At 35.6% G+C, this 25,772-nt stretch overlaps 1 protein-coding gene across 1 annotated transcript; it reads left to right on the forward strand.

The window, feature by feature from the left end:
- Positions 1–401: 401 nt before the first annotated feature.
- On the forward strand, positions 402–25,213 carry il1rl1 (interleukin 1 receptor-like 1). Its single transcript, XM_030124322.1, has 10 exons — positions 402–451; positions 4,417–4,444; positions 5,448–5,604; positions 13,916–13,981; positions 14,074–14,200; positions 16,432–16,577; positions 16,663–16,800; positions 18,612–18,776; positions 20,965–21,101; positions 24,499–25,213. Exons 1-10 carry the CDS (start codon positions 402–404, stop codon positions 24,745–24,747), a joined length of 1,263 nt encoding a protein of 420 aa, XP_029980182.1. The 3' UTR covers positions 24,748–25,213.
- Positions 25,214–25,772: the final 559 nt, after the last annotated feature.

Raw genomic sequence — 25,772 nt, forward strand, 5'->3', positions numbered from 1 at the left:
TTGATTGAAGTTCAGGTCATAGAATATTCCAAAGATGTGGTCCACGATATCTTAGAGAATACTGAGTGACAGAAGTTTGGCAGTATGGAAGATAAAATTTCCTTGAATATTGTGTAGGATAATTGTGAATAACAGAAAACATAAAGAAGTTCTAGAAAACTTTGGGAAGAACATAAGCAAGAACATATAGATAATGTGACGTATGCAAATAAAATGTGCCCAGTTATCTTTAACACACATTAGCACATACTGTATATCTCAGTAAAAAGGTCCCTGACACGCACGTGCCTGATCATCGGATGACCTTCATCTTTGCAGTCCTGAACTGATTTTTATTTATTAATATCATGATCACATTCTGATGTATTATTTGTCTCGCCAGTGTCTACTGATGTATTAACATGATCATTATCATCATCTTCTTCATCTACAGAAACGACAGATCCCCAATGTAAGGACTTGAATTCATTTCCGGAGGAGTTTAACCTTATTGAAGGGAATCCTTTCAATTGTGCCTAGGCAGCTAAAAGATCCTAAAACATCCAATAACAGGTCAAGTGGTACAAAAAACACTTCCAGGATTGAATACATCTCCTCTAATGAGACAGCGAGGATACATTACCATGGTCGTGAACTCTACCTCCTAAATGTGACTTCAGAGGACTCTGGCTCTTACACTTGTCAGTAAGTCACAGGATAATGTCGTAGAAAATAAGGAATTACAGTCATTACATATAGACCATATTCACACAGTAGCTACTTTTTTCTGATGTCAGAGTGGGCTTATCAAAATTATAATGCCATGTTTTATATATTGTCAACACTGCTTCCACACTGATGAGTCAATGGAAAGACACTGGATATGGAAAATCAAGAAAACCTCAGGTGATGTTTGCAAGTTCTCCCCAGTTTTATATTTTATGCAGTTTCTTTTGCCACCAGAAACATGTATTCTAGGTTATTTCTCTTATCAGTGCCCTTGAACACTCTTACCATGATCTTGGATTGGTCCCCAGGGGTTTTTGAATGTGGAAAATGAAATAAAGGTGAATTTAGCTTTATTTGATAATTAATTAAAACTGTAGCTCTGTCCTATCTGTTCAAATTAACCCATAAAGACCCAAATATCCACCACTGGACAAAACCATCAACTGATCTAAACTGTTTAATACCTGTTGATCCACTACTCCTATTGACTCATGTAAATAATTGGTGTAAAATACAATTTGTTGTCTTTTCATGGTCATCAGATATGACCCATTTGGACGTTCAGAGGCTCCATAGGGAATGTGGAAACAGTGTCATCTTCTACAACATTGATTCACCAGTAAAACCCATTGAGTTTGATCAATGACAGTGGATGGAGACACTTGGTTTATGTTCAGGTAATGATGGATTTGTTGAAAAAGTAGCTTTTTCTTCAGTTTTGTCTGTTTATATAATAACTCTCAACTTTAATCTGAGGTTTAATGAACATCTACATGATCAGTAAATCAAATACAGGAAAATACGTGATATGTATTGAAAAATACAAAATACGGAGGATAATATTATAATAAATAGTGATAAATCACTGAGGAAAGGTTAAATAGAGAGAAAAATACATTTAGGAACTGTCACAAATGTAACACTGGGTCTTTATGGGTTAAGACTGAATATACATGCAGAAGACCAAACGCTGTTATTCATTTGTCGCTTTTCCATTGGATATCTGCGCAAAATTTAACCCATATTTTCTAAATGTCGAAAAAACAGAAGTGCGTAATGTCGGTTTTTCCATTAAATCGCAAATGCGATGATTTGTTTATTTAATATTGCAAGATGACATGAAAAGTCATTCCATAAACATGGTGACGAATGTAAATATGGTGTTGATTTACAGATATATTCATCATTTTTATATATTACCCCTCTATCTCGTACTAAATTAAAAAATGATTGGGTTTCCTGGTGTGTCCACACAAACCGCGACATGTTTCTTCTTCTTCTTCGCTTGTTGTAACGTACATCAACATCCGTTTTTTTTAATTCACCTGACTCTAGTTGCGAAAAAAGGTCTTTCCATTGCAGTTTTGCGTGATATGCCATTTGCGCTATGCCCGAAAAACCACCTCTTGTCAAATACTTTTAATTGAAAAATGAGACTTTTGGCAAAATTGTCGTTTTTCCATTAGACAAATTTTTATGCGCAAGTTATGTTTGTGCAATTTGAGGGTCAATGGAAAAGCGACTACTGTTATGGAAAAGTAAAGCTACTTTTTCACGTCTTTGTGTTGAGACGTGGAGTAGAGTAGTAGAACTGCATTCAGAACACGGTCATCCTGTCTGTAAATAAATATGATTCGCAAAAACTGAGTTGTCATAGAAGAGATTTTATGCACACAAGCAGGGAGTAGATGCAGAACTCTTCAAGTCCTCTCAGAACACTTGAATTAACGGTAACACTTTATTTGACGGTCCAGTTTATAATGCATTAAGCACATATTCATAAGACATTATAATGAAAATTCAGCTTTCATAATGTTTCATATATCCATACCAAAGGGACAACAGTGTTTGTAGGAAGAATCTCAAGTCCTGGGTTACGGAACATATTATCATCATAACTGTAGCCAGTTATAAAGACACAGAGAACTGCTCTGACATGTAGTTTCTGAAACTGAATAATGCCTTATAAACATCAATAATAAGTTACAGGATGACTTTAAGAGCTTTTAGTAAAGTGACAACACTGTCTAAGGTTATTAGCAATTGTATGATATTATAACACAAGTATGATGACCTATGAGCAGTATCTGCTGGCTCTAAGTAAAGTGTAAAAATTATACATCAAAGTGTTCTTAACTCTTTATTTTGCAAAAACAAAACATGAAAAGAACAGAGACAGTAAATAGAAGTGTTACATGTTGCTTTGTACATAAATAAAAAATAATGTGGCAGCTCTAAATCTTTGTTAATTCAAACACATGCTTTTTTTTTTTTTTTTTTTTTTTTAATAAATATGAAATCCCTAAAATAGATGGGTATAGGGGCCAGTGACAAAACCTAATAAAAGTTCCCCACCAAAAAAACTAAATTCCTTCACACTGCTTCTGTGCCAGAATCCTAATCACCCAATGTTTATCCGATAACTTTTAACTTAAAACCAAGCATCTGAAGAACTAAACAGTGCACTTTCAAGAACAAACCATAAGCTTTATTTACATTTAATGTGCAATGGGCAGTAAAGTACCATTCTCCTTCATTTCACTTATGCGCTCTTTAATCTCAGCTGTAATAGCTGAGATTGGATGAATGGATGTATAAAGCATTATGAAAGCTGAATTTATAATACATTATGCCTACACTTATAACACTTTATTAACCTTGGTATAAGTTGTTTTACATGATCATAAACTGTTGTAATGACTTTTATAATGCATTATAATGTCTTATGAATGTGCGCTTGATGCATTATAAACTAGACCTTCAAATAAAGTGTTACCAAATTAACTGAAAGGTTCTTATGGAATTTTGGCCCAGTGATGCTACAAACCATCATGCACAATGGCTAACACCAGCCTTCAACCAGCCAGTTACTGTTCAATAATGTTATATGGTATAATAGGATAGATTCTGACAGATTAAGACCCATTGAGTAAACCTGGAAGTAAAACACACTGGATATGATCAAACTTGTCTGTTTCAGAGTAAGACCTTATACTGACTCCTTTTAGGGGTCACCACAACACACTGACAGGAAACAAATGATTCTATTTCAACAGAGCAGCTTTTCCAGTTTGGACTACCATCACTTCTCAAAGTACACCATAGTTTTGTTTATTTTTTTTTCTTCTAATCTCAAAGAACTTGTCAAGACCCTTGCACTGAAAAGAATGCAGAGCCAACCTGTGCCATGTTAAAGTGAAAGCTGCTGAAAACTTTTGGCGCTCTCTACATCTGACCCCAGAGGTTCATTATGGTGGACTGCTCATGTGATCCGCTGTCTAACAGGAGCTAATGGTTATGTTGTTGTATCCTGGAAAGTGGTTCAATATTACTCCTAATTTTCTGTATCCATTGTCTTTTCACTTAGGGATCGACTGGAAAGCCATGAAAGAATAATTATTTATCCGATTTCCTCTGTTTATTCAATTTAATAACAGAAGTCATTATGTGACTGACTGTGAATATGGTCCATACAATTACATTCATGTTGTTTTCCAATCTATTGTAAGTCCTGCCTCCACTAATGAAAATGATGCTTCTCTTCTAGATATAACACAACCAATGGACTGTGTTTTAACTTTCATGCAAAAATCGGCGTCTTCCCAGAAAGCTTTCGAGGTCAAGCTGAACTCCTCTATGGAAACATTACCCACACCGACGAGAACAAAAGATCCGATGCCCAGGTCCCATTTATACCTCCTGTCCCAGACTGAATGGAGCCGTCACATGGTACAAGGTAAGAAAATGTGTGAGTAAGGTGACACCTAGTGTAAATGAAACTGGACAAATACATTTTTTCATGTAATGAAGTGATTTATTATATTTTTGCAGTGTTATCAAATGTACTATTTGCATTTTTTAGTTTTATTTGATGTAAGTCTGATCCATTTCAACATTTAATTACACACAACTGTGACCTTCTACCTCACTGTTTGTTTGTTTGTTTGTTTGTTTGTTTGTTTGTTGTTTGTTGGATGGTTGGTTGGTTGGTTTTTGGTCTTGAAACAACAGTCAGTACAGTACAGAGGTCATCGATGTAACACTAATGAGATAGCAAAACAGAAGTAAAAATAATATAAAATACCCCCCCCCCCAAAAAAAAAAAAACAAAAAACATTGATCTAGGTGTTGTGACCAAAAAAGGGGTAGGCTGAGGCTAAAGGCTTATTTGGCCTACCCTTTGAATTATTATCAACATTTATTACATTAAGCAATCTTTTTTAAATTAATAGTAAAGTAAAGGAAAAACAATAATAGGTTCTCTTGGAGAACGAAAAATGTACAAAGAAAAAGAAATACAAAATGAAAAAGAAGAATGCTATATGCATGTAAACATACACTATAGGCATTACACCACATTTAAACTTACTTCTCTATACCTTTTTATCATCTTATCTTTAAACATTTTTTGAATGCATGAATTGAACTACACAGTCTTAATTCCTTCTCACAACAATTCCAAATGTACACCTTTCACAGAAATACAGTTTTGTTTTCTATTTGTTCTTGCCCTTGTCTTTTTAAACATATGTGTTCTTAAGTTCCGTACTTATAAGTACTGTCATGTCCCTGTTTTGTTTGATAAATAAAAATAGCACTTCTGAATTGCCTAAATATCCACATCTGCATATACCTGTCTCTTTTCACATAATTTTTCTAATCTATCTTTATTTGTCAACATGATTTAGCGTCACAGATTCATATCGTCTTTCCTCTCTTTACATGTGTGTCCGTTACAGCTAGAAAACTTTACACTTCTTCCAAATGAGACTCAGTATGAACTATGGATTCCTAAAGCCACCAAGAAGGATGAGGGTGTCTATGTTTGTGTTTGTACCTGGACCCACAACCACCTCCAGTACACATCTACAGCCGCCAGGGGGCTACTAGTTCCAGGTGAGAGCATTTTAAGGATTATAATGTAGTAAGTAATGGGACTGTGAAGTACAGGGCATTAGAACTAAAACCTGTGATATATGAAAATGAGTCACTACATGTGTTGCTACATTTTTCTGTTCATTATTATATATAAGAAATCAGATGTGAGTCTTCATCTTAAGCAAGTTATTTAAGACAGTGATTCTCAACTGGTGGGCTGCGACCCAGAAGTGGGTCACAGACCCATTTTCAGAGGGTCACAGGCCTTTGCCTGGGCAAAAAATAATGTCAAGAAACACTAGCTGCACTTTATTAATTGAATTCAATTTGCATGAAAACACCAAGTGTGTTGAAAATGTCTGTTACTGAAATATTCTGATTGTGATATCAGCTTTATGATAAATGCTTGAATAAGTGAGTGAATGCACTTTTAATGTTTACACTATCGTACGCTATAGTTTTGGTTCAAATGTACCTAGGTTAGTGTTACAGGTAATAAATATGTAGAGTCACACAAAATCCAAAAAGTGCTGACTACTGCAGTTTGCCATGCCTGGTATTTTTGGTCAAGGAAGAAACTAGCAAAAATGGCAAGTTGATAGGACCAATATTTTGGGAGACATTAGTAATTTTGGAATACAATAGCCTTACAGTCACGTTGCTATGCCTTTGATTTTCCAACAGCGACCTCTGATGGCCGAGGTGTAAAATCACAGGAAAAATTGTACTGAGCTTCAATGGATCTCAAGTCCATGTAACAGGCCTAATACAGAGGCTGAACCCAAATGCAAGACCAGTAGACAGACGTTAAGTCGAGAGTGTTTATTAAACAGTCACAAAGGTTAGAGCACAACACAATAATAAACAAGTCTGTGAAGACGCTGAGCTCAGGACTAGACATCTGGGCCGTGAGCGGGGTCAGTGGGTGGCCGGCGTGGCCGAGCCGGAAAAATCCCAACGCGGCAACCCGACTAGGAAGAAGCAGAGGGATGTCAGAGAACAGACCAGGTCATACACGGGTAGGCAATACAGAAGGCAACGGGACATGAGGAGCAGGCTAAACTCACGGTCAGTAATCCAGGCGATGGGTCAAACACACAGGTTGGAGGCTGAGGTATCACAGGGGTTAGGCAGAATCAGTAGTCGAATAAACGAACCAGGTCACAACAGACGAGCAGGCAGAACAGGCAGAATCGGTGGTCGGTAGACAAAACGAGTCACAACGGGCAGACAGACAGGAGCCAAGAAACGCTGGTGAGTAAGCACACTAGTGTAGCAAACAAACTGGCAAAGACAGAGGGGAAGACACAGGGTTTAAATACACAAGAAGGCGGGAAGACAATTAGACACAGGTGGAACACATCAGGGCAGAGACAGGTAATCAGACACAGGTGGAACAATCAAGGAGGGGAAGTAAAGACACCAGACACGACACATGAGGGAAACTTAACAAAATAAAACAGGAAATGACAGACAAAACAGAAAAGGCAGACAAGACAGACAACATCCAGACACCGTCTGGGAGCCGACATGACAGTCCATTACCTTGAACTCCTACATTTCAACAAATATCTGCATTTTGTACCTCTTAAATTTTCAGAACAGACTTTAATTTTAATACATTTAAGGTGAATTTTTCATTTTTTAAAATTTTCCATCACACGTATTTTCACACACAACATCAAAATGAAACTTCACCTGCATCCATTGATTTATTGAGTCTGGGATTAGTTCTTAATTAATTCTGATTAAATGATATTCATCTTATATTATAATTGTTTGGTAAATCATGATGATAAATATCATTATTCATCAAACAATTTTTATGTCAGGATTTATAAAATATAGACGAACATTTTTTCCTAACAGTCAGCTCTCCTCACAGCATAAAAACTACCACATTTAGGACCCGTGGTTCCCCACACATCAACGCACTACTTGTGGTTTATCATTAAACTTTTCTTTTGTGTTTGCATACAGTGATATTCTGTATTATCTCAGGTTCGAAACGCACCATATTTTCATTAAATACATTTGAGAAGTTTAATTTTTATCAGTTTGGGTCGTGGCTTGTCATGGAGGGGTGGTAGTAGGTCCCAAAGCCAGACCAGCTGAGAACCACTGATTTAAGATTCACATGTCAAGGTCTTGATTCATCATAATATATTCCATTTTCATTTGTGTCACTGCACATGGATACTTTAATAAATAAAAGCAGTCATATAAATCTGAACTTACTCTCACTTAAAGAGTTATTTCTGAAACTGAATTGACAATCTGTAAAAGAGCTGTCAGGGGATGTCATACTCCCACATAATTAGATCATACATCCACTGTTGGATAAGTTCATAGACGTAGGCTTCATCCAGATTAATGTGGATATTTCTTGAAAAGGATATTAGGGCCACATAAGAAAAAAAAGCTTGTCACTACGAGAATAAAGTCGATATTTAACGAGAATTAAGTTGTTGATTAACGAGAATAAAGTCATTATTTAACGAGAATAAAGTCGTACTTTTATGAGATTAAACTCGTAATATTTTGAAAATTCGACAGAGTTTCCAGTTTTACAGTGAAGGCAACAAGCGAAGCAGTAACTCCCTTCTATTGGACTCCAAAACTCGGAGTAGAATCCCCACAGTTTGTTCAGAAACACAAACCCTCTCTGTTTAGTTCTCTAGTGTTTCCACCGATAGCCCTACAGCTGAACACTTAAGCAGTTTCTCCTCCACAAAAGAGGCAATTTGCTACAAATCAGTTCAGTTCTTACAACAAACCCAAATGTGTGCAAACTGTCTTCAGAGTCCTTTAATGTGTTGATGGAAGGATAGACTCAGCATTTAACCTTTGTGCCGAACCCCTAAATGAAAGGAGAACTGCACTAAATGCTCCAAGTTCTACATCGATCATTATATTATGACTTTATTCTCGAAATATAACGACTTTATTCTCGTTAATGAATGACTTTATTCTCATTAAAAGACAACTTTTTTCTCATTAAATAACAACTTTATTCTCGTTAATTAACGACTTTATTCTCGTTAAATAACGACTTTATTCTTGTTAAATAAGGAGTTTTTTTTAAAACTACAACTTTATTCTCATTAAATAACGACTTTATTCTCGTTAAATAACGACTTTATTCTCATAGTGACGAGCGTTTTGTTTTTTTTTCTTATGTGGCCCTAATTCGCCGTCGTACTTCTATCTTTTATGCATGGGTCTTTTTTGTTTTTTAGTTTTTAAAAAAAGATATTTATAAACATTTCCCAAAGTGAAGATTTTTCTAAACTGTGGTTTGTGTATATCCATGTGAACAGGAAATTAGACCATTGACGGCAGATGAGTCAAATAAATGTCAGAAAATGGTGCTGTAAATCAGTCAACGTTTTCCAGTGCTCTGCTGTATCATGAAAATACAGGCATCACCTGTTTTGGAGAAAAAAGTGTATACAGTTGAGGAAAAAATATTAGACCACCCTTGTTTTCTTCAATTTCTTGTTCATTTTAATGCCTGGTACAACTAAAGGTACATTTGTTTGGACAAATATCATGATAACAACAAAAATAGCTCATAAGAGTTTAATTTCAGAGCTGATATCTATCCATTTTCCATGTTTTCTTGATAATAACCAAAATCACTTCAGTTCTTACATCAGTATCTTTGGCATTGTACTGACAAAAACAGTGCTTTTAGGCATTCCGTGTTTTCTTTTCTGTCAGTTTTAGTCACATGATACACACAGGAGTTAGTACTTGATTACATAACCATTGTTTCTGATGACTTTTGATGGTCTAATATTTTTTCCGAGACTGTAGCTCTTCACCCTCTCAATTGTGCACCCTGACAAAAAGTCAATCATCAATAATTAAACGTTCTCTGTAGCTCAACAATGAGACTGAACCTAGTTCCCCACATCTTTCTCTCTCTGGTCCAGCTTCTCCACTCCCCTCATTCCGTCACAGAGGCAGGATTTTGAGTGCTGGTAACAAGGCGGATGGTCCTTCTCATCTCTAGTCTGAAGGATGCAGCGTCCACGTTTTCCAAAAAGTCCAATGTCATATTTTGATTTGTCTGACAGTATTCCACATGATCTCAGTCCATTTTCAGCTAGCTTTCGCTCAAAGACGAAGGCTTCTTCTTTCCATGACAGAGCTTTAGCCTGCATTTGTAGATGGTGAGAAACTGATTCATGGAAGTGTTTCTGAGCCCATGCAGTCATTTCCATCACAGAATCATACCTGGTTTTAAACCAGAAATCAGGGACGTGAAACTGATTTACAGCCTCGTCTCTAGTGCACATTGATGTTTCCATGTTTTCAGAATCTTTTAGTTATATCCTGTACTGTAGTTGATGAGATATTCAAAGTCTTTTAGACAAGCTGCTGCCATCAGATTAAGTATTACTGTTTTTACTTGAAATATTACATTTGAGAGGTTTTCAGGGGCAGGTTCAGACCTTCCTGCAGAACACTCTATAGGACCTGGTTCGACACCAACCACACCATCCATGGAGTCTGAGTCTGTCCACACCTGTCCTTCAATAAATCAATCATAACACTTTATTTTCATGTGGTGAAGTCTCATAGAACATGCATTTACTTTATGTTGGATTTTGTTGCACAGTAACTAACAAATGCAGAAGTGCAACCACTACTGACAGCTTGGTATCTGTGTGTGTACTGTCATTGGTATATGATTATCTGAAAATAGAAATCATTCTGTTTTTGATACCTTAGACTGTTTGTTTTTTTCCAAAGTCAGCTTTATTGTCAGTTTTGCCATATGTACGTCACATACAGAAAACTAACATTACAAAACTCTAAGTGCCCATGGTTCAAAATGAACACTGTGCAAAAAATGCTAAAAAAAAAAAAACGCTAAAAAAAAAAAAAAAAAAAAAAAAAAAGGGACATATGCAATATGTGCAATATGCAATATAGCAGGTTACCTCAACAAAGCAGTGCCACCATGCCCTTTTATAATTTTTTTTCTATTTTAAAGCAGCTGGCATTCGGGGATCATGTGCATTATGGTCACTGACTATGTTTGAGTGTGGACAAGAATAAAAAAGCACAGAATGGACAGTTGAAGCCATTTTCTTTCTCTTTTTTTCTTTCTTTTTTTACAGTCTGTAACGTCACTGGCAGATGCCAATACTGAACCCCTAAAATACAGGAGTTACAGCAGTAGCAATCACAAACACTACTATAAAAACAACATCTAAAGATAATACAGGTGTAAGTAAAAAAAAAAAAGTTCTATATCTGCAGAAGTGTAAGCAGGAGACAGGTGATATTCAGTGTAATTACAGCCCTGTCCATTTACCTGACACAGAAAACAACCTCAATAAAATCACAAATCACCTCAATTTAACTTAGTTTGTGTACATGTAAATCCATTTTTAATCGTCCAAACTGGATCCAAAGTGTCACAGTTTAGTCTGAACTGTGGATCGACAAACGGTGAATGTAGCAAAAAATATCCCCTTGCATCACCTTGTAACTGTACAGCTTCATAAAGCTCACATCCAAACTCATCAGTGGAGAAGAAACCTTTCATTATCAAACTTCATTCTTTTAATCCAGATCTGTGTCCAGTAGAGAAAACAAAGGAAATGCTATAAACCCTCTTTTTCACTTTCTTTGACTGTGGAAGTTGTTTTCTGAATGTTTCTCCTCCTGAAACTCAGCTCTTTTTGTTGCTTCGATCAAAGACCCTCAGGTATTTAAATATACGTCAGCACGAGGCTGTGAGGAAAGTCTCTGCAATCAGCAACTTTGGCCTAATGTTACAACTTTTTACTTTTAACACTGTTTGTTTACGTTTTTACAATTTTGTGTATTGATTTTTAAAGTATTAAACATGGAAGAAAAATAAAATATGTGCATGCATATGATATTGAAAGATGTATGAAAACAATATAGCTGTTTTAATGAGACAAGAGTATATCAGATGTAAAGTGCTTGTTAAAAATATACTTTAAAATTATGTAGCTTGTTAAACTTAATACTATTACACATGTGGATAGTCATTTTGCTGTGGAGCTGTAATAAAGGGAAGAGTTTGATGGATCCTTTGTGGAATTCAGTATGATGTATTATTAATGCACTGCTCTGTCAGTAGTGATGTGTGAGTCCTGAATGAGTCATTTAAAACTCCTGAGTCATTTAACTGAGTTGTGAGTCATCACTTTTTGTCTTTTTTAACTTGTTCATTGGCTCACCTCGCTACTGGTAAACAGGAAACTGCAAGGGAAAGATCAGATGTCACATTACTATTGTGTGACTGCTGTTCTAATAATTTTGTATAAACATATGAAGTTAATTACTGCATTAAAACTGTGGGAAAATCAACAGCTGTGGTTTGTGGTTTCAACTCAACTCCCCTTTCCCTTACCTCAGTTCAAAATCACTGCGTGACAGTGTGGAATGAAATTACTCACTATACATGTTATGTTTGTCCCAGAGGTAATCAGTAGTGTTAGTGGTTATGAATCAGTGTGGACTAGGAGTGGATGGAGGTTGTGTTTGCTCATGGATTTCCACACACCAGAGGCGATTTCTCATAGACCGCAAGGGAAACTCAGCTTCCCCTAAAATTACAAAAATTAGATGGTTAAATATGTACAGTTGTGTTGACATTTCATTCACTACAAATGTGTTAGAACACGTTCATCTCAAAGACGAGTTCATTCAGAATCAGCTTTATCACAAATTAACAGACTTGATGTTGTTCACTTTTCATACATTCCCGTTGCGCTGTTTTCTCATACGATCTCTGCTCAGTGCATTTGCCCGTAGACACTCGGCATCCATGCACTTCAGTGGGACTGAGTGGAACAGTTTTTTTCATTGCCTCAAAACTGGACGGTAATTGGATAAATGCCACGATGTTGTCCCGCCCCCAGAGGCTCAGCGTCTCTGGGGGTGAATGTAGCTGTGGGCGGAGCTCGGCCGAGCTGGACACTGGGCTTCCATGTGCTGATTGGAGGATCAGTTGAGAGGCTGAATCCCATTTGACTGACAGCTAGTTTGAGATCTACTCCTTCACTTGACAGAGTTCAGTTTAATACCGTTGCACATTCTGCTGTGAAATTGAGTGAGAAACCATTACGGAATTACTTGTTCATTTCTTGCACTGTAAATAAAACACACTCATTGTACTTCCTTGTTTCAATTTAACATAATTTCAATGTTTTCTTGTTTCAGTTACATAATTGAATCATTTCCTGTTCGAGTTTAATATCGTTTTGTAGATAGTTAAATCAATCTTATTGTTGGCTAGGTCGGAGTCAACTAGCTATCAAGTCCCTGGAAAAGACGCCTACTTAGTACAATAAGGTCACTGACCATGTTCTTAAAAAGGAACCGAAGGCCGAATTTATGTTTAAATAACTTGACAATTTTAAAAAAAATGTAAGACGACAATGAGCTTCCCCTCTCTTAAAGACAAGCAGCCACCACTGCCACACATTGTGGGTGACTGATTTAGGTAACTCAAAAAAAGTATTCTCTTTGGTGAGCGACTCATAAACTTGAGTCAGTAAAAATAATCAGAAAAAATAGTCATCACTACTGCCCAACCACAGCGCTATGAACATGGTCTATGACAAATAAGAGTCTGAACAATATCCTCCCAGTGTCACCATCCTTTCAGGGACAGGGGCTCCAAAGTGATCCCAAACTAAAAACTGCTTAATCCTTTATACTTCACTCATAGAAATACCCTGAAATCCATAATGTCAAACTTCATGTGCTATTGGAGAACATAACAAGACTTTATTTTTGTGAAAATTTTCAAAAAATTTGTATTGTTATGTTGAAAAACAAGGACAATGAAGTTACCATATTTGGTTCCTTATCTGTAGGTGGCAAAAAAAAAAAAATCCAAGAACTAATATAAAAAATACAAGAAAAACACATGTAAGGTGAAAGAAACATGTATTTTAGAACATCAGAACATCACTTTTAGAACATTACAACATAAGTGTTGATCCAGACCCCTGTCCACATCCACATTCTCCCTTTGAACATCATTCCTTATATTAGTACCATTACTTCATGGTACCTAACAAAGCAAGTCCACTCACTGTTCATGCAGAGGTGGACCTTACAGACCCTGTAGAGCACATTGGACCTGAGACTGCTGAGTCACTGTCCTCACTGTAACTGTTACTGTCACTGTCTTGTATTTGGAAATGACCAAAAATAATCACTTGCCTGATAAAGGGTTAAATTAAGTGTACTAAACAAATAATAACAATAAACAATAATAGCAACAAATCAGAACTGATGTGTGTGTTTTTTTATTTGTACTGTCTTACAGAACCATATGCCTGCCGAGACCTTAAAATCTTTTCTCCGTTTGTTAAGGAGCAGTTCGTTTATGAAGGTACGACTTTGGGTCAGGGTTCCATTCTGAGCCGTAACAGTGCAGGGCGTCTCCAGTAAATCCCATTTTTGCTGTGTTGTATCTTCTTCTAGGTTCCAGGATCAGCCTGAACTGCTCCGTTTTGTGTGGGATTAAAAAACACTGTGGCTGCAAAGCTCACTGGGAGGCAAAAGGAACTCTTATCAAAAAGATGTCTACTTTCCACCGAACATTCAACATGTAAGCAGGAGAGAGATTTTATCTGCACTAATTCTATGTAAATCAACAATAAGGGCAATGTAAACAAGGAAATGGAAGTAGAACAAATAGATCTGGATGATATTGACAGATATGGTTTTGTCACGATTACAATATTCATTATCTATATTGATTATTATTATCATGATGATACATGTCAAATGATTGTTTCTCTCAGTTGTAAAGGTTAAGTTCATTGTGGTTTTAAATAATTCATAAAAACACCAGAAAATGAAACTGTAAAAATATAAAAAGGTGCAACAACAACATGAAATCCTAAAGGATAAAAATAGTGTAAAAGAAACGACAAGGGTAAAATATGTAAAACATGACACGAGATGAAAACATAAAAAGGCAAAAAGATAAGGTAAAAAAAACACATGAAAAAGATGTAGAAGAAGAAATACTGCAAAAAATGGAAAATATGCAACAAGATGAAAACAACGTCAAAGGCAGAACAGGATGAAAATGTGATTAAAAAAAAAAAAAAAAAGACAAAAATGATGCAGATGAAGAAAGGACAAGACCAACATTTGTTTATAAAAGCAACAACATGAACCTGATGTAAAAGAGGCAAGAAAACAAAAACACACTGCGGTCTCTGATTTAATGATTTAGTTCTTATTTTCTTCATTTTACACATTTTATTAATGTTGTGAAAGAAAGTGCAACCTTCAACAAGATGAAAAGAGGGAGCAGCCATAACCTAGAGCATTGGTTCCCAACCTTTTTTGGCTCATGACCCCATTTTAACATCACAAATTTTTGGTGACCACAGACATTCAAAACAGAGACATTTAATTAATTTGTTTTTGATCATGTTATAGTTCGCTATACTATGTTGCAAATAAACATTAATTTTAGAGGACATTTAGTTTACATAATGTATGTTATTATGGACAGAGGCAGAAAAGCCAGGTGTAGATTACTACACAAAGTGAGAATTTTATTTTCCTTGGTCAGGATATGTACAGTCAGTCCAGCTTGGATTTACAAGGCTGACAATTAATACTGAACAAACAAGAACTCAAACTATAATTATGAAGGAGCTGCAGCATCTGAAACTGACCACAATGAACATTTGAAAAATAAACAGCACTGCAGTGCTTCAGTTTCAGCTTCACAGTTTGTCATGTCTTGTATGGATTGTGATTGTCTCTCTCAACTCACCATATATTTTTATTTGTAAGGGTTTTTTTGTTTGTTTTTTTATCAATCACTAGAAATTTCAGGTGACCCCATTTGAATTCCAGGCAACCCCACGTGGGGTCCCGACCCCAAGGTTGAAAAACACTGACCTAGAGGGTCGGAGAAGCAGCCTGTGACCAAAGTCTAATGTGTCCTTGAGCAAGGCACTTAGCCCTCCATTTGCTCCCCATGCTCTTAACATGGCAACCCACAAGTTCTTGCATGTTCAGCTCTTGATGTTTAACACAGAGGGTCATTTATAGTGTGTGTCGTATGTCCATGTGTCCAATACATACAGACAATAGAGACTAAGAATAAGAAATGTAATATTGTATATATAAGAGATGTAATATTGTAGAAATTGTTCAAATTTTAGTTCAAAACTCCAAAATTTTAACAATATTCTGCCTGTTACCAAATGTTTATGTAACACTGTGTGTAATGTACATGTATAAATAGTAAGTTGAGGCATAATATTGTTAAAATTGCAGTAATTTTTCTAATGAAATTTCAGTTTTTTCAGGTTATTTTTCAGGTTATTCACATCTTTTTTGTAAAATGTAAATGTTTTCATAATTTAATTTTTTTTTTTTTTTTTTTGTACTAAAACAGAAAGAAAAACTTGGATTTGTCATTATTTATAGGTTATTAAGTCATTATTTTACTGGTCTGGCCCGCTTGAGATCAAATTGGGCTAAATATGGCCCCTGAACCAAAATGAGTTTGACACCCTTGTTGTAGAAGATGATGGCGTTTCCGTGGTAACTACGGAGCCTCTGAAAATCCAAATGGGTCATATCTGATGACCATGAAAAGACAACAAACTGTATTTTAGACCAATTATTTGCATGTATTGATCAGATTAGTGGATCTACAGATATTAAACAGTTTAGATCAGTAGATGGTTTTGTTTGCTGATGTCTATTTGGGTCTTTATGGGTTAAAGAGCATAGTGTATCTGATCCTATTTTAAACGAGCTTCATTCTCTACAGTCAATAACAGAACCAAACTTGTCCTTTGTTAGAACCACGGAAGATCTTTCACAGAACGTCATCGCCACTGAAACCCTGACGATTGAAAGAGTGTCTCCTGAAGACTTTGTGGAGTTTCGATGTGTTGGCGAACGTCTTTTTGAGAGTACATCTTACACAGTGACCCTTAAACGGAGAGGTCAGCCCCTGTTCCCTGGGTCACAAATAACGCTGATGATGGTGTTACGTGCCAATGGGATAACTTTTCTCTTTTTCTCTCTCAGAGTCTATGATTCCACTGGTCATTGCAGGGGTGTGTGTCTTCTCCCTGTGTGTGTTTGCTGCTGTGATAGTGAAATGCTTTGCTATCGACCTGGCTCTTATCTTCAGACGCTACCTCCCATTCAGGAGAGCTGAGAACAGTAAGGCTCAGAACACAGCTGTTCTAGTTTTAAGAATATCAGTCACAGCTGTAAGATCTCATTCTCTATATAATGAACATGTGTGGACGTTCTCACCTTACCTTACCTCACAAATGATGTGGGCCACACATCATATTTTTAATAAATATCTTCACACTGTAAACGGTAAAATTCAGCTTCTACCCCTTGGACTGAGATGTGAAGGGTTAAACAAGCCTTTGGAGTATTATTGCACAAAATGACCTCTTCTTGAAGTATTTTGCATGATTTTGTTTATCTAAAGGCTTTTGTTTTTAACCTATAAAGATCCAGTGTTATTGTTAGTGTTACATATTTTTTCTCTATATTTAACCTTTCTTAAGTGATTTAACGCAATTTATTATGATGTTATTTTGCTTTTTTTCAGTGAACATCAAGTATTTTCCTATATTTAATTCACTGATCATGTGGATGTTCATAAAAGCTCAGATTAAAGTTGAAGGATATTATATCAAAAACAGAGAAAACTGAAGAAAAAGGGGCTTTTAGCAAAATTTATCATTAATCGAACATAAACCAAGTGACTCCGTCGACTGTCATTGATCCAACTCCATGGGTTTTACTGATAAATAAAAGTTGTAGAAGATGATGGTGTTTCCACGGTAACTACGGCCAGAACACAGCTGTTCTAGTTTTAAGGATATCAGTCACAGCTGTAAGATCTCATTCTCTATATAATGAACATGTGTGGACGTTCTCACCTTACCTTACCTCACAAATGATGTGGGCCACAGTTTAACCGGTACACGTCATATTTTTAATAAATATCTTCACACTGTAAACAGTAAAATTCAGCTTCTACCCCCTGGTCTGGGGGGTGAAGGTTTAAACAAGCCTTTGCAATATTGTTGGACAGATAATGACTTCTTTTAGTATTTTGCATAATTTTGTTTATCTGAAGGCTTTTGTTTTTAACCTATAAAGATCCAATGGTACTTTCATGGCAGTTCCAACACGTTTTCTCCATATTTAACCTTTCTTAAGTGATTTAATGCAATTTATTATGACATTATTGTCTGTATTTTGCTTTTTTTTTCAATGAACATCAAGTATTTTCCTATATTTAATTCACTGATCATGTGGATGTTCATAAAAGCTCAGAAGTTGAAGTTTATTATATCAAAAACAGAGAAAACTGAAGAAACAGGGGCTTTTAGCAAAATTTATCATTAATCGAACATAAACCAAGTGTCTCTATCCACTGTCATTGATCCAACTCCATGGGTTTTACTGATGAATCAATGTTGCAGCAGATGACGATGTTTCCATGGTAACTACGGCACCACTGAACATCCAAATGGGTCACATCGGATGACCATGAAAAGATGACAAACTGCATTTAACACCAGTTATTTTCATGTATTAATAAGTTTAGCGGTTCAGAAGTTATTAAACATTTTAGACGATCAGTAGATGGTTATGGTTTACTGTGGCTAATTGGATCTTTATGGGTTAAAGCACTGGATTTTTATAATATTGTATTTTATTTTATAATTTATCTTATCTTATTTTATCTAATCTCATCTTATCTTATATTTTATTCATCTTCTTTTCTTTGTCTTGCCTTTTCATAACTCCAAAATTAATTCTACTTACAGGTACAAATAAAGTTGAGTGTTTAATGTAATAAAACACAGGTCTTTGGGGTGTAGGTGGTCATTTAACTGAAAAACATATTTACTGATGTGTTATTATGTGAACATGAAATGACCTGGTCAGGGCATGAGACTGTAACTCCTACCAGAATAAGAATGTGTTTCTTTTGGTGTTAGGTGCTATGACGTTCGATGCCTACGTGGTTTATCAGTTACAGAGTGAGGACAAGGACACAGAAGACACACTCTGTCACTTCGTCACAAAGGTTTTACCTGAAGTCCTGGAGGAAAAGTGTGGCTATAGGCTCTTCATCCATGGCAGAGATGACATACCTGGAGAAGGTCAGATTCTTTCTTTTGTTTCTCAGTAATGCATTGCTACAGATTCATTTGAATATGTTTGACTTTTAGCATATGTAGTCTACAGTATATATACAGTATATGTCAATGGGCCCTGAGATAATTTTTTATGATAATTCTCAATTAACAAATAGCTTTTGTGTCACAATCATGTCTTTGTTGTACATGACAGTCTTTGGTTTATTATATGTTAGCTAACTTCAAACCCTTTACATTGGCTATAAGCTGTTTATGAGCAGACATCGAGCAACAATAGCATCAAACCTATGAGTGGAGATACTTTATCACCCATAAGAACCATGTATTACATGTTCTCTTTTCTGCATGACTAAAGCACAAGAAAATGTAAAAGTGACACATCTGCATGAACTTAGGTTAATTTGCCATTTCACAAAAAAAGCATTTAGCAGGATTGAAATTATTTCAACTGTTTTTTTTTCTCCTCGCAAGCATTTTGTCCATGAATTTGACATTACTATTATATATTATTATAACACAATCCAAGTGGATTTGAATCACATTTTCTCACCATTGTAAAGTGTTTGATGTGTTATATGAAAGACTTGAATATTTTTTTCTTTATTGTATTATTTAATTGTATTTGATAGACAACCAATTCTCATTTTAGAGGCTCCAAATTAAATAAATTAGACCAAAACGACTCCAGGAAAAAGTAAATAGTTTAGTATTTTTAGTATAAGTGGTGTAGTATACATGGGAGTCATATATGGGAGGTTTTAGAGCCACCCCCAGCAGCCATCAGAGGTTTTACAGCTTTAAAATACTTATGCATCGGCTTCATTTTTAAAGTTAAGACCCTTTCCATTTGGGATGTACCAATAAGCTTTGGACCTGTGCAAGAGGTATATGGTCTCAGACTAAAATTATGTTGTTTACAGCATCCAGTTTAGTTCAGTTTAGTTCAGTTTATTGCCATTTTCAGTAGAAAACCACATTGGAGAAAAGATGTAATAAGCTCAAGGTGCACAGTCAACATTTAAATAGAAACAATACACAGACCTAAAAGACACACAAAGCATAAACGCTGTCATGATAATAACATAATAAATTAGCAAATAAATACGGAACATAAACATTGTCACGATAAAAACACAATAAAAGAGCACATAAATATGGAACATAAACACTGTCATGATAAAAACACAATTAATGAGCAAATAAATATGGAACATAAACACTGTCACGATTAAAAACACAATTAAAGAGCAAATGAATATGGAACATAAACACTGTCACAATAAAACCACAATAAAAGAGCACATACTGTAAATATGGAACATAAACACTGTCATGATAAAAACACAATTAATGAGCAAATAAATATGGAACATAAACACTGTCACAATAAAAACACAATAAAAGAGTGTAATGGAAAAATATTACTCTACTAATTCGTCTTCAATAAAGAAGGATAAGTTCAAACGTTCAGTGTCAAAGAAATCCCTTTATTTGGAGCTCCATAGAAAGAGATACCCCTCAGACAAAAGACTAAGACGGTCTGAACCCAAAAAATACAAATCACCCTGTAGTCTTCTGTCTCCCATGAGAAAATTATGATGTGTGGAAAGTGTTTTGGTTTAGTGTCAGGAACTTAGCGATAAGACCCCTGTGAGAAATGTTGGTTTGGCCTTCTACTCTGGACACAACACAAAAGAGGTCAAAACTGCTCTATAATACACAGTGACATGAATATTTCTGAAATAGAGTTAGAAGCCTATGTGATACATGAAATATATGAAAATATATATGAATATATATGAATATAAATAATTTTGCCATTACAAGAGGAAATAAATATGAAACATAAACACTGTCGCTATAAAAACACAATAAAAGAGCAAATAAATAAATATGCAATAAGAGTAGATAAAACTAAAGTGCATTGTTCAAAGTCGATACAGCCTGTGGGAAAACGTTCTTGGCATAGTGAGATGTTGGAAGGTCACAGTTTCCCTCATGACTCCTGCTCTGACTGTGGCCAAAGTGTCCAGATAACTTTAATCGCAAATGTTCCTCTGACAATAAACTGACATAAATGTGGTGACTTTTCACCAAACACTACGACCATGTTAACGTGTGCATCTGTCTGACGTTTTATACAATGTGGAGTGTTTTTAGCTGCATTTACCATTCCTGTTGTAACCCTCAGACCGCCTGGAGCTGGTGGAGGACCGCATGAAGAAGAGCAGGAGGCTCATAGTCATCCTCACTCCAGGTTCTGGATCAGGGTCAGAGGTCAAAGAGCAAAACCTCCAACAACCAGTGATGGGAGGGTTTGACTGGCAGGTAGAGTCTTCCATATCGAATGGAAAACAGTGATAACAGTAACAGTATGATGATAGTAGTTAATGACGTTAGTGGCTTTTACTCTGACATCCAAGAATTTTGTCTCTTCAAGGAGTCAACATGTACCATTCACATGATTTCTGTTTTCTATTTTGTATAATCTTAATGAACTGAAGATGGAATATAGTAAAATACTGCATTATTGAAATTATACACTATAGTAAGCTTCAAGACTTTTTTTTATTCTAAACTATTATATTTTTTTCAGTTTTAATTGAACCAAGTTTTATTTAATCATGCTACATTTTATGTTCATTCATCCACTTAGTAAATAATCATTCTTATACTATGTATAATAGATATTATTCTACATTATCTTTTACCAATAATATGTTCATTAAGAGTAAAGAAGCTACAAACTACAATCTACTGTACAAATGTAGATTAGGATGCAGAAAATCCAGCAGAATATTCACATTTGTAATCACAGGATTTATTTTTGGTAACTTATTTCACAATTCACTTCTCAACTAAGGTGTTATTTATTCATGATTAATTTCTATTCAAACAGTTAATTTTATTACAAAATTATTGCAAACAGTCAAATCGACAATTCATTTACAAGATATATTTTGTAACAGGACACCCCAGAAGCAGTCCTCACCTTATAAATGGGGACCCTTAAACATGTGATAAGAGACACAATTTGCATCATAATCTCTAATAAATTAAAATGTACTAAATAGCTACAAACATATTTTAAAATATTTACCTATCTATCCAACGATGTTTCATTTTATTTCCTTTCCTGAATCCTATTGTAGTCAGCATATTCCAATATTCTCAGATAACACTGGTCTACAATTTTTTTTAGAAATGATTTGCTTCAGAGATTAAATGTGCTAAATATTACATATTTTAATAAGATTAATTGGAAAATAAAAGACAAAGTGCTGGTTTGGTGATGTTTTCAAGATATATGATTAAGTGTTATTACACATATATATTGGTTTATGTACATTTATATAATAGTTTTATAAATCTTCCACTAAATAGAACCTGTAAAGTGAATGTATTCTAATGTGCAGACAGTGTTTTGAAGTAGATCTTGTAGCTCTGAGACAAATATTCCTTTTGAGTCAAACCAATTCTCTCATTAATTCTTGAATTTCACATTTTGACCCAAGGCTGTATCTTGGAAAGTTCAGCCAACCAGCATTGTTTAATTAATTTTTCTTTATCAATGACTCTCATGTGGTAAAATTTCATTACTTTTATTCTGGAAGCATTTTCCTTGTAGACCAGTGTAATTTAATAATCAGACATGGGGCTTTATCTGCATAAATAATGATGGTTTGTATATCATCCATGCAGGGTTTTGGGTAAGGCGTATTTTTGAGGTAACTCTGCTTGTTTATGTCTCCTCTTTTTCTTTTGGTTCATTAGACCATATAGGGCACAGGTGTCAAACATGCGGCCCGGGGGCCAAATCTGGCCCGCCAAAGGGTCCAGTCTGGCCCTTGGGATGAATTTGTGAAATGCAAAAATTACACTAAAATATTAACAATCCTTTTAGTTCAGGTTCCACATTCAGACCAATTCAATCTCAAGTGGGCAGGATTCAGTAAAATACTATCATAATAACATATAAATGACAACTCCAAATTTTTCTCTTTGTAAATGTAAATATTTTCATCTATTTACACTAAAACAAAGTATAATATTGCCAAAAAATGTGAATAACCTGAAATGTCTTTAGAGAAGTAAGTACAATTTTAACAATATTCAGCCTGTTACTCAATGTTTTGTGTGTTTGTAGATCCACTGTGATCTGTAAGTTATTATGTACATGTGGAAATGATAAACTGAAGCATAATATTGTTAAAATTACACTTATTTTTTCAGTTTGTTCATGTTATTCACATCTTTTGAAAGGATAGTTTGTAGATGTAAATCTTTTCCTAATGTAAATTACCTTTTTTCGCTCTAAAACAGAGAAAATTTTGGAGTTGACATTATTTTTATATTATCATATTATCATTTTACTGGTCCGGCCCACTGCAGATCAAATGTAGCTGAATCTGGCCCCTGAACTAAAATGAGTTTGACCCTGATATAGGGTTACACTAAGCATAGAGCAGCAACAGTTTTTGCTTAAGACATTTTTACCTCCGCCAAGGAGGTTATGTTTTTGCCAGGGTTTGTTTGTTTGTTTGTCTGTCTGTCTGTTTGTCTGTCCGTTAGTGTGCAACATAACTCAAAAAGTTATGGACAGATTTTGATGAAATTTTCAGGGTTTGTTGGAAATGGGATAAGGAAGAAATTATTAAATTTTGGTGGTGATCGGGGCTGGGGGGGCCCACGGGGGAGGCGCAGACCACAAAATTTCATCAAAATCTGTCCATAACTTTTTGAGTTATGTTGCACACTAACGGACAGACAAACAAACAAACAAACCCTGGCAAAAACATAACCTCCTTGGCGTGGGGGGGCCCACAGGGGGGGGCACTGATCAGCCTTGGCGGAGGTCTGCGCTCTCCGAGTGCTTCTAGTTTAAATATATTAAAAGAAAGTGATTTTTTTTTTTTTTTTTCTTTTTAATAGCTTTAAATCTCATTCCAGACCTCCGGACTCCTACATGCTACACTAAAGCTGGTACACTTCAGCTTATGCATTTTACCTCTTAACAATGATTTTTACCTCCGCCAAGGAGGTTATGTTTTTGCCAGGGTTTGTTTGTCTGTCTGTTTGTTTGTCTGTCCGTTAGTGTGCAACATAACTCAAAAAGTTATGGACAGATTTTGATGAAATTTTCAGGGTTTGTTGGAAATGGGATAAGGAAGAAATGATTAACTTTTGGGGGTGATCCGGAAGAAATCCTGGATTCTGGATCACTTTGAAATTTTCGTTAACATTGTGGTAAATGGGGCCAAAATTTTCGTTTCCCAATATCTCGCTTAATTATTGACCAAAACTCATGAAATTTAACTCAGGAATTGACAATGGGGTCCTCTATCACATTTCAAAGGCTGATCTGGATCTGATCCAGAAGACGGATTTTATTTAAAAAAATAAATGTAGGATTTGTATCACCGATTATGTGGGGAATTTTTGCGCTTGGCGGAGGTCTGCGCTCTCCAAGTGCTTTTCTAGTCTTTTAGTGTAATGTTCATGAGAAGGAGAGGTCACTGGAATGAGATGGCAAAGTCTGACATTTAGTTTGTGTACTACATTATACATAATACAAGCGTTGATATTGATATTTGATGGGGTCAAATACACGTACACGGATGAACTGATGATCATAGTACAAAATATGAGTTATTTCTACCTGTGTGTAATTTCCACATTTTGTCTGTTCAATAAAAGACATGAACATGTGTTGATGTTGTTTCAGGTGGGGCTCCATCATGCTCTGGTCCAGAGGGAAATGACTGTGATTCTGATCCAGCTGGGAGACACTGGCCCACAAGGATACACACACCTCCCCCCTGGTCTACAGCACCTGATCCAGAAGAGCGACCCCCTCAGGTGGCCGCAGAACTCTCGGGGCGCTGCCAGCAGTAACTCACGCTTCTGGAAGAGAGTTCGTTACCTGATGCCTGCAACGCCTGCCAAAAAATGTCCACAGTCTGATATTATCTGAAACTGGGGCTGCTCTCATGATCTTTGAAGGACTAGACAGACTGGAGCAGCGCTGTTAAAACTTTCCTATTCTGTCAAAAGGCCTGTTTATCAGTTGCAGATTGGTGTTGAGCTAATCCTTGGCACAGGCTGATAGTTATTTCACTCTGTTTATAATGATACTTTAACATGTGTCTGCCAGTAAATGGTTATTTTAGTCCATCCAGTTTACAGAGTTGGTGCAACATGTTGTTTTACTGCTTCTGACGAAATATTGACTAATGGCTGGACTCTGCTGAACAGTGAATGTAATTCATACAGATGCTTTATAGTTATGTTAAAGTGTTGAAAGGTTTTTGATTTATCAGGTTCAGGGCAGGGTTATAATAGTTTTGGATTTTTCATTATAGTTTAGTTTTATTTAGTTTTGACTTTTTTTCTCTAATTCAGTTAGTTTTAATTCATTTTTAGAGCAGGTTTGCTAGTTTTTATTAGTTTTCATTTTAATCTAAATGTTTATTTTTTAGTTTAGTTTTCATATTAATTTTAGTTTTGTCATATCTTTTATCTTCTTTGCTGTTGTATTCAAATAAATCCCATACAGGACTCTTTCTCCCAACTTTAGTCTCCATGTTTCCAGGTAGAGTGGGGACAAGAAGCCGACTAAATGACAAGTGACGAGAAGTGACGGACCGTGAAGTGCTGTATGGTGCTGCTAGCTAAAATTTCTAGAGTGAAATAAATCAATTTTTTATCAATCTGACATTGACAAAGACGAAAACGAGGGGAATTTTATCCATAATTTTTATAAGTTTTAGTTAGTTTTGTAAGCACACAGTACAGTTTCAGTCAGTTATCTTTTTCTTTTAATTATAGTTTTTATTTATTTCAGTTAACGAAAATGTTTTTTCAATTCTAGTTTTCCTCATTTCATTAGTTTTCATTAACGATAATAACCTTGGTCCAGGGGTGATTATGCTACCACAGTGTAGATCAGGGGTGTCCAGTCCTGGTCCTCGAGGTCCAGTATCCTGTATGATTTAGAAG

The sequence above is a fragment of the Sphaeramia orbicularis genome, chromosome 21, assembly GCF_902148855.1.
Source record: "Sphaeramia orbicularis chromosome 21, fSphaOr1.1, whole genome shotgun sequence".
NCBI lineage: Eukaryota > Metazoa > Chordata > Actinopteri > Kurtiformes > Apogonidae > Sphaeramia > Sphaeramia orbicularis.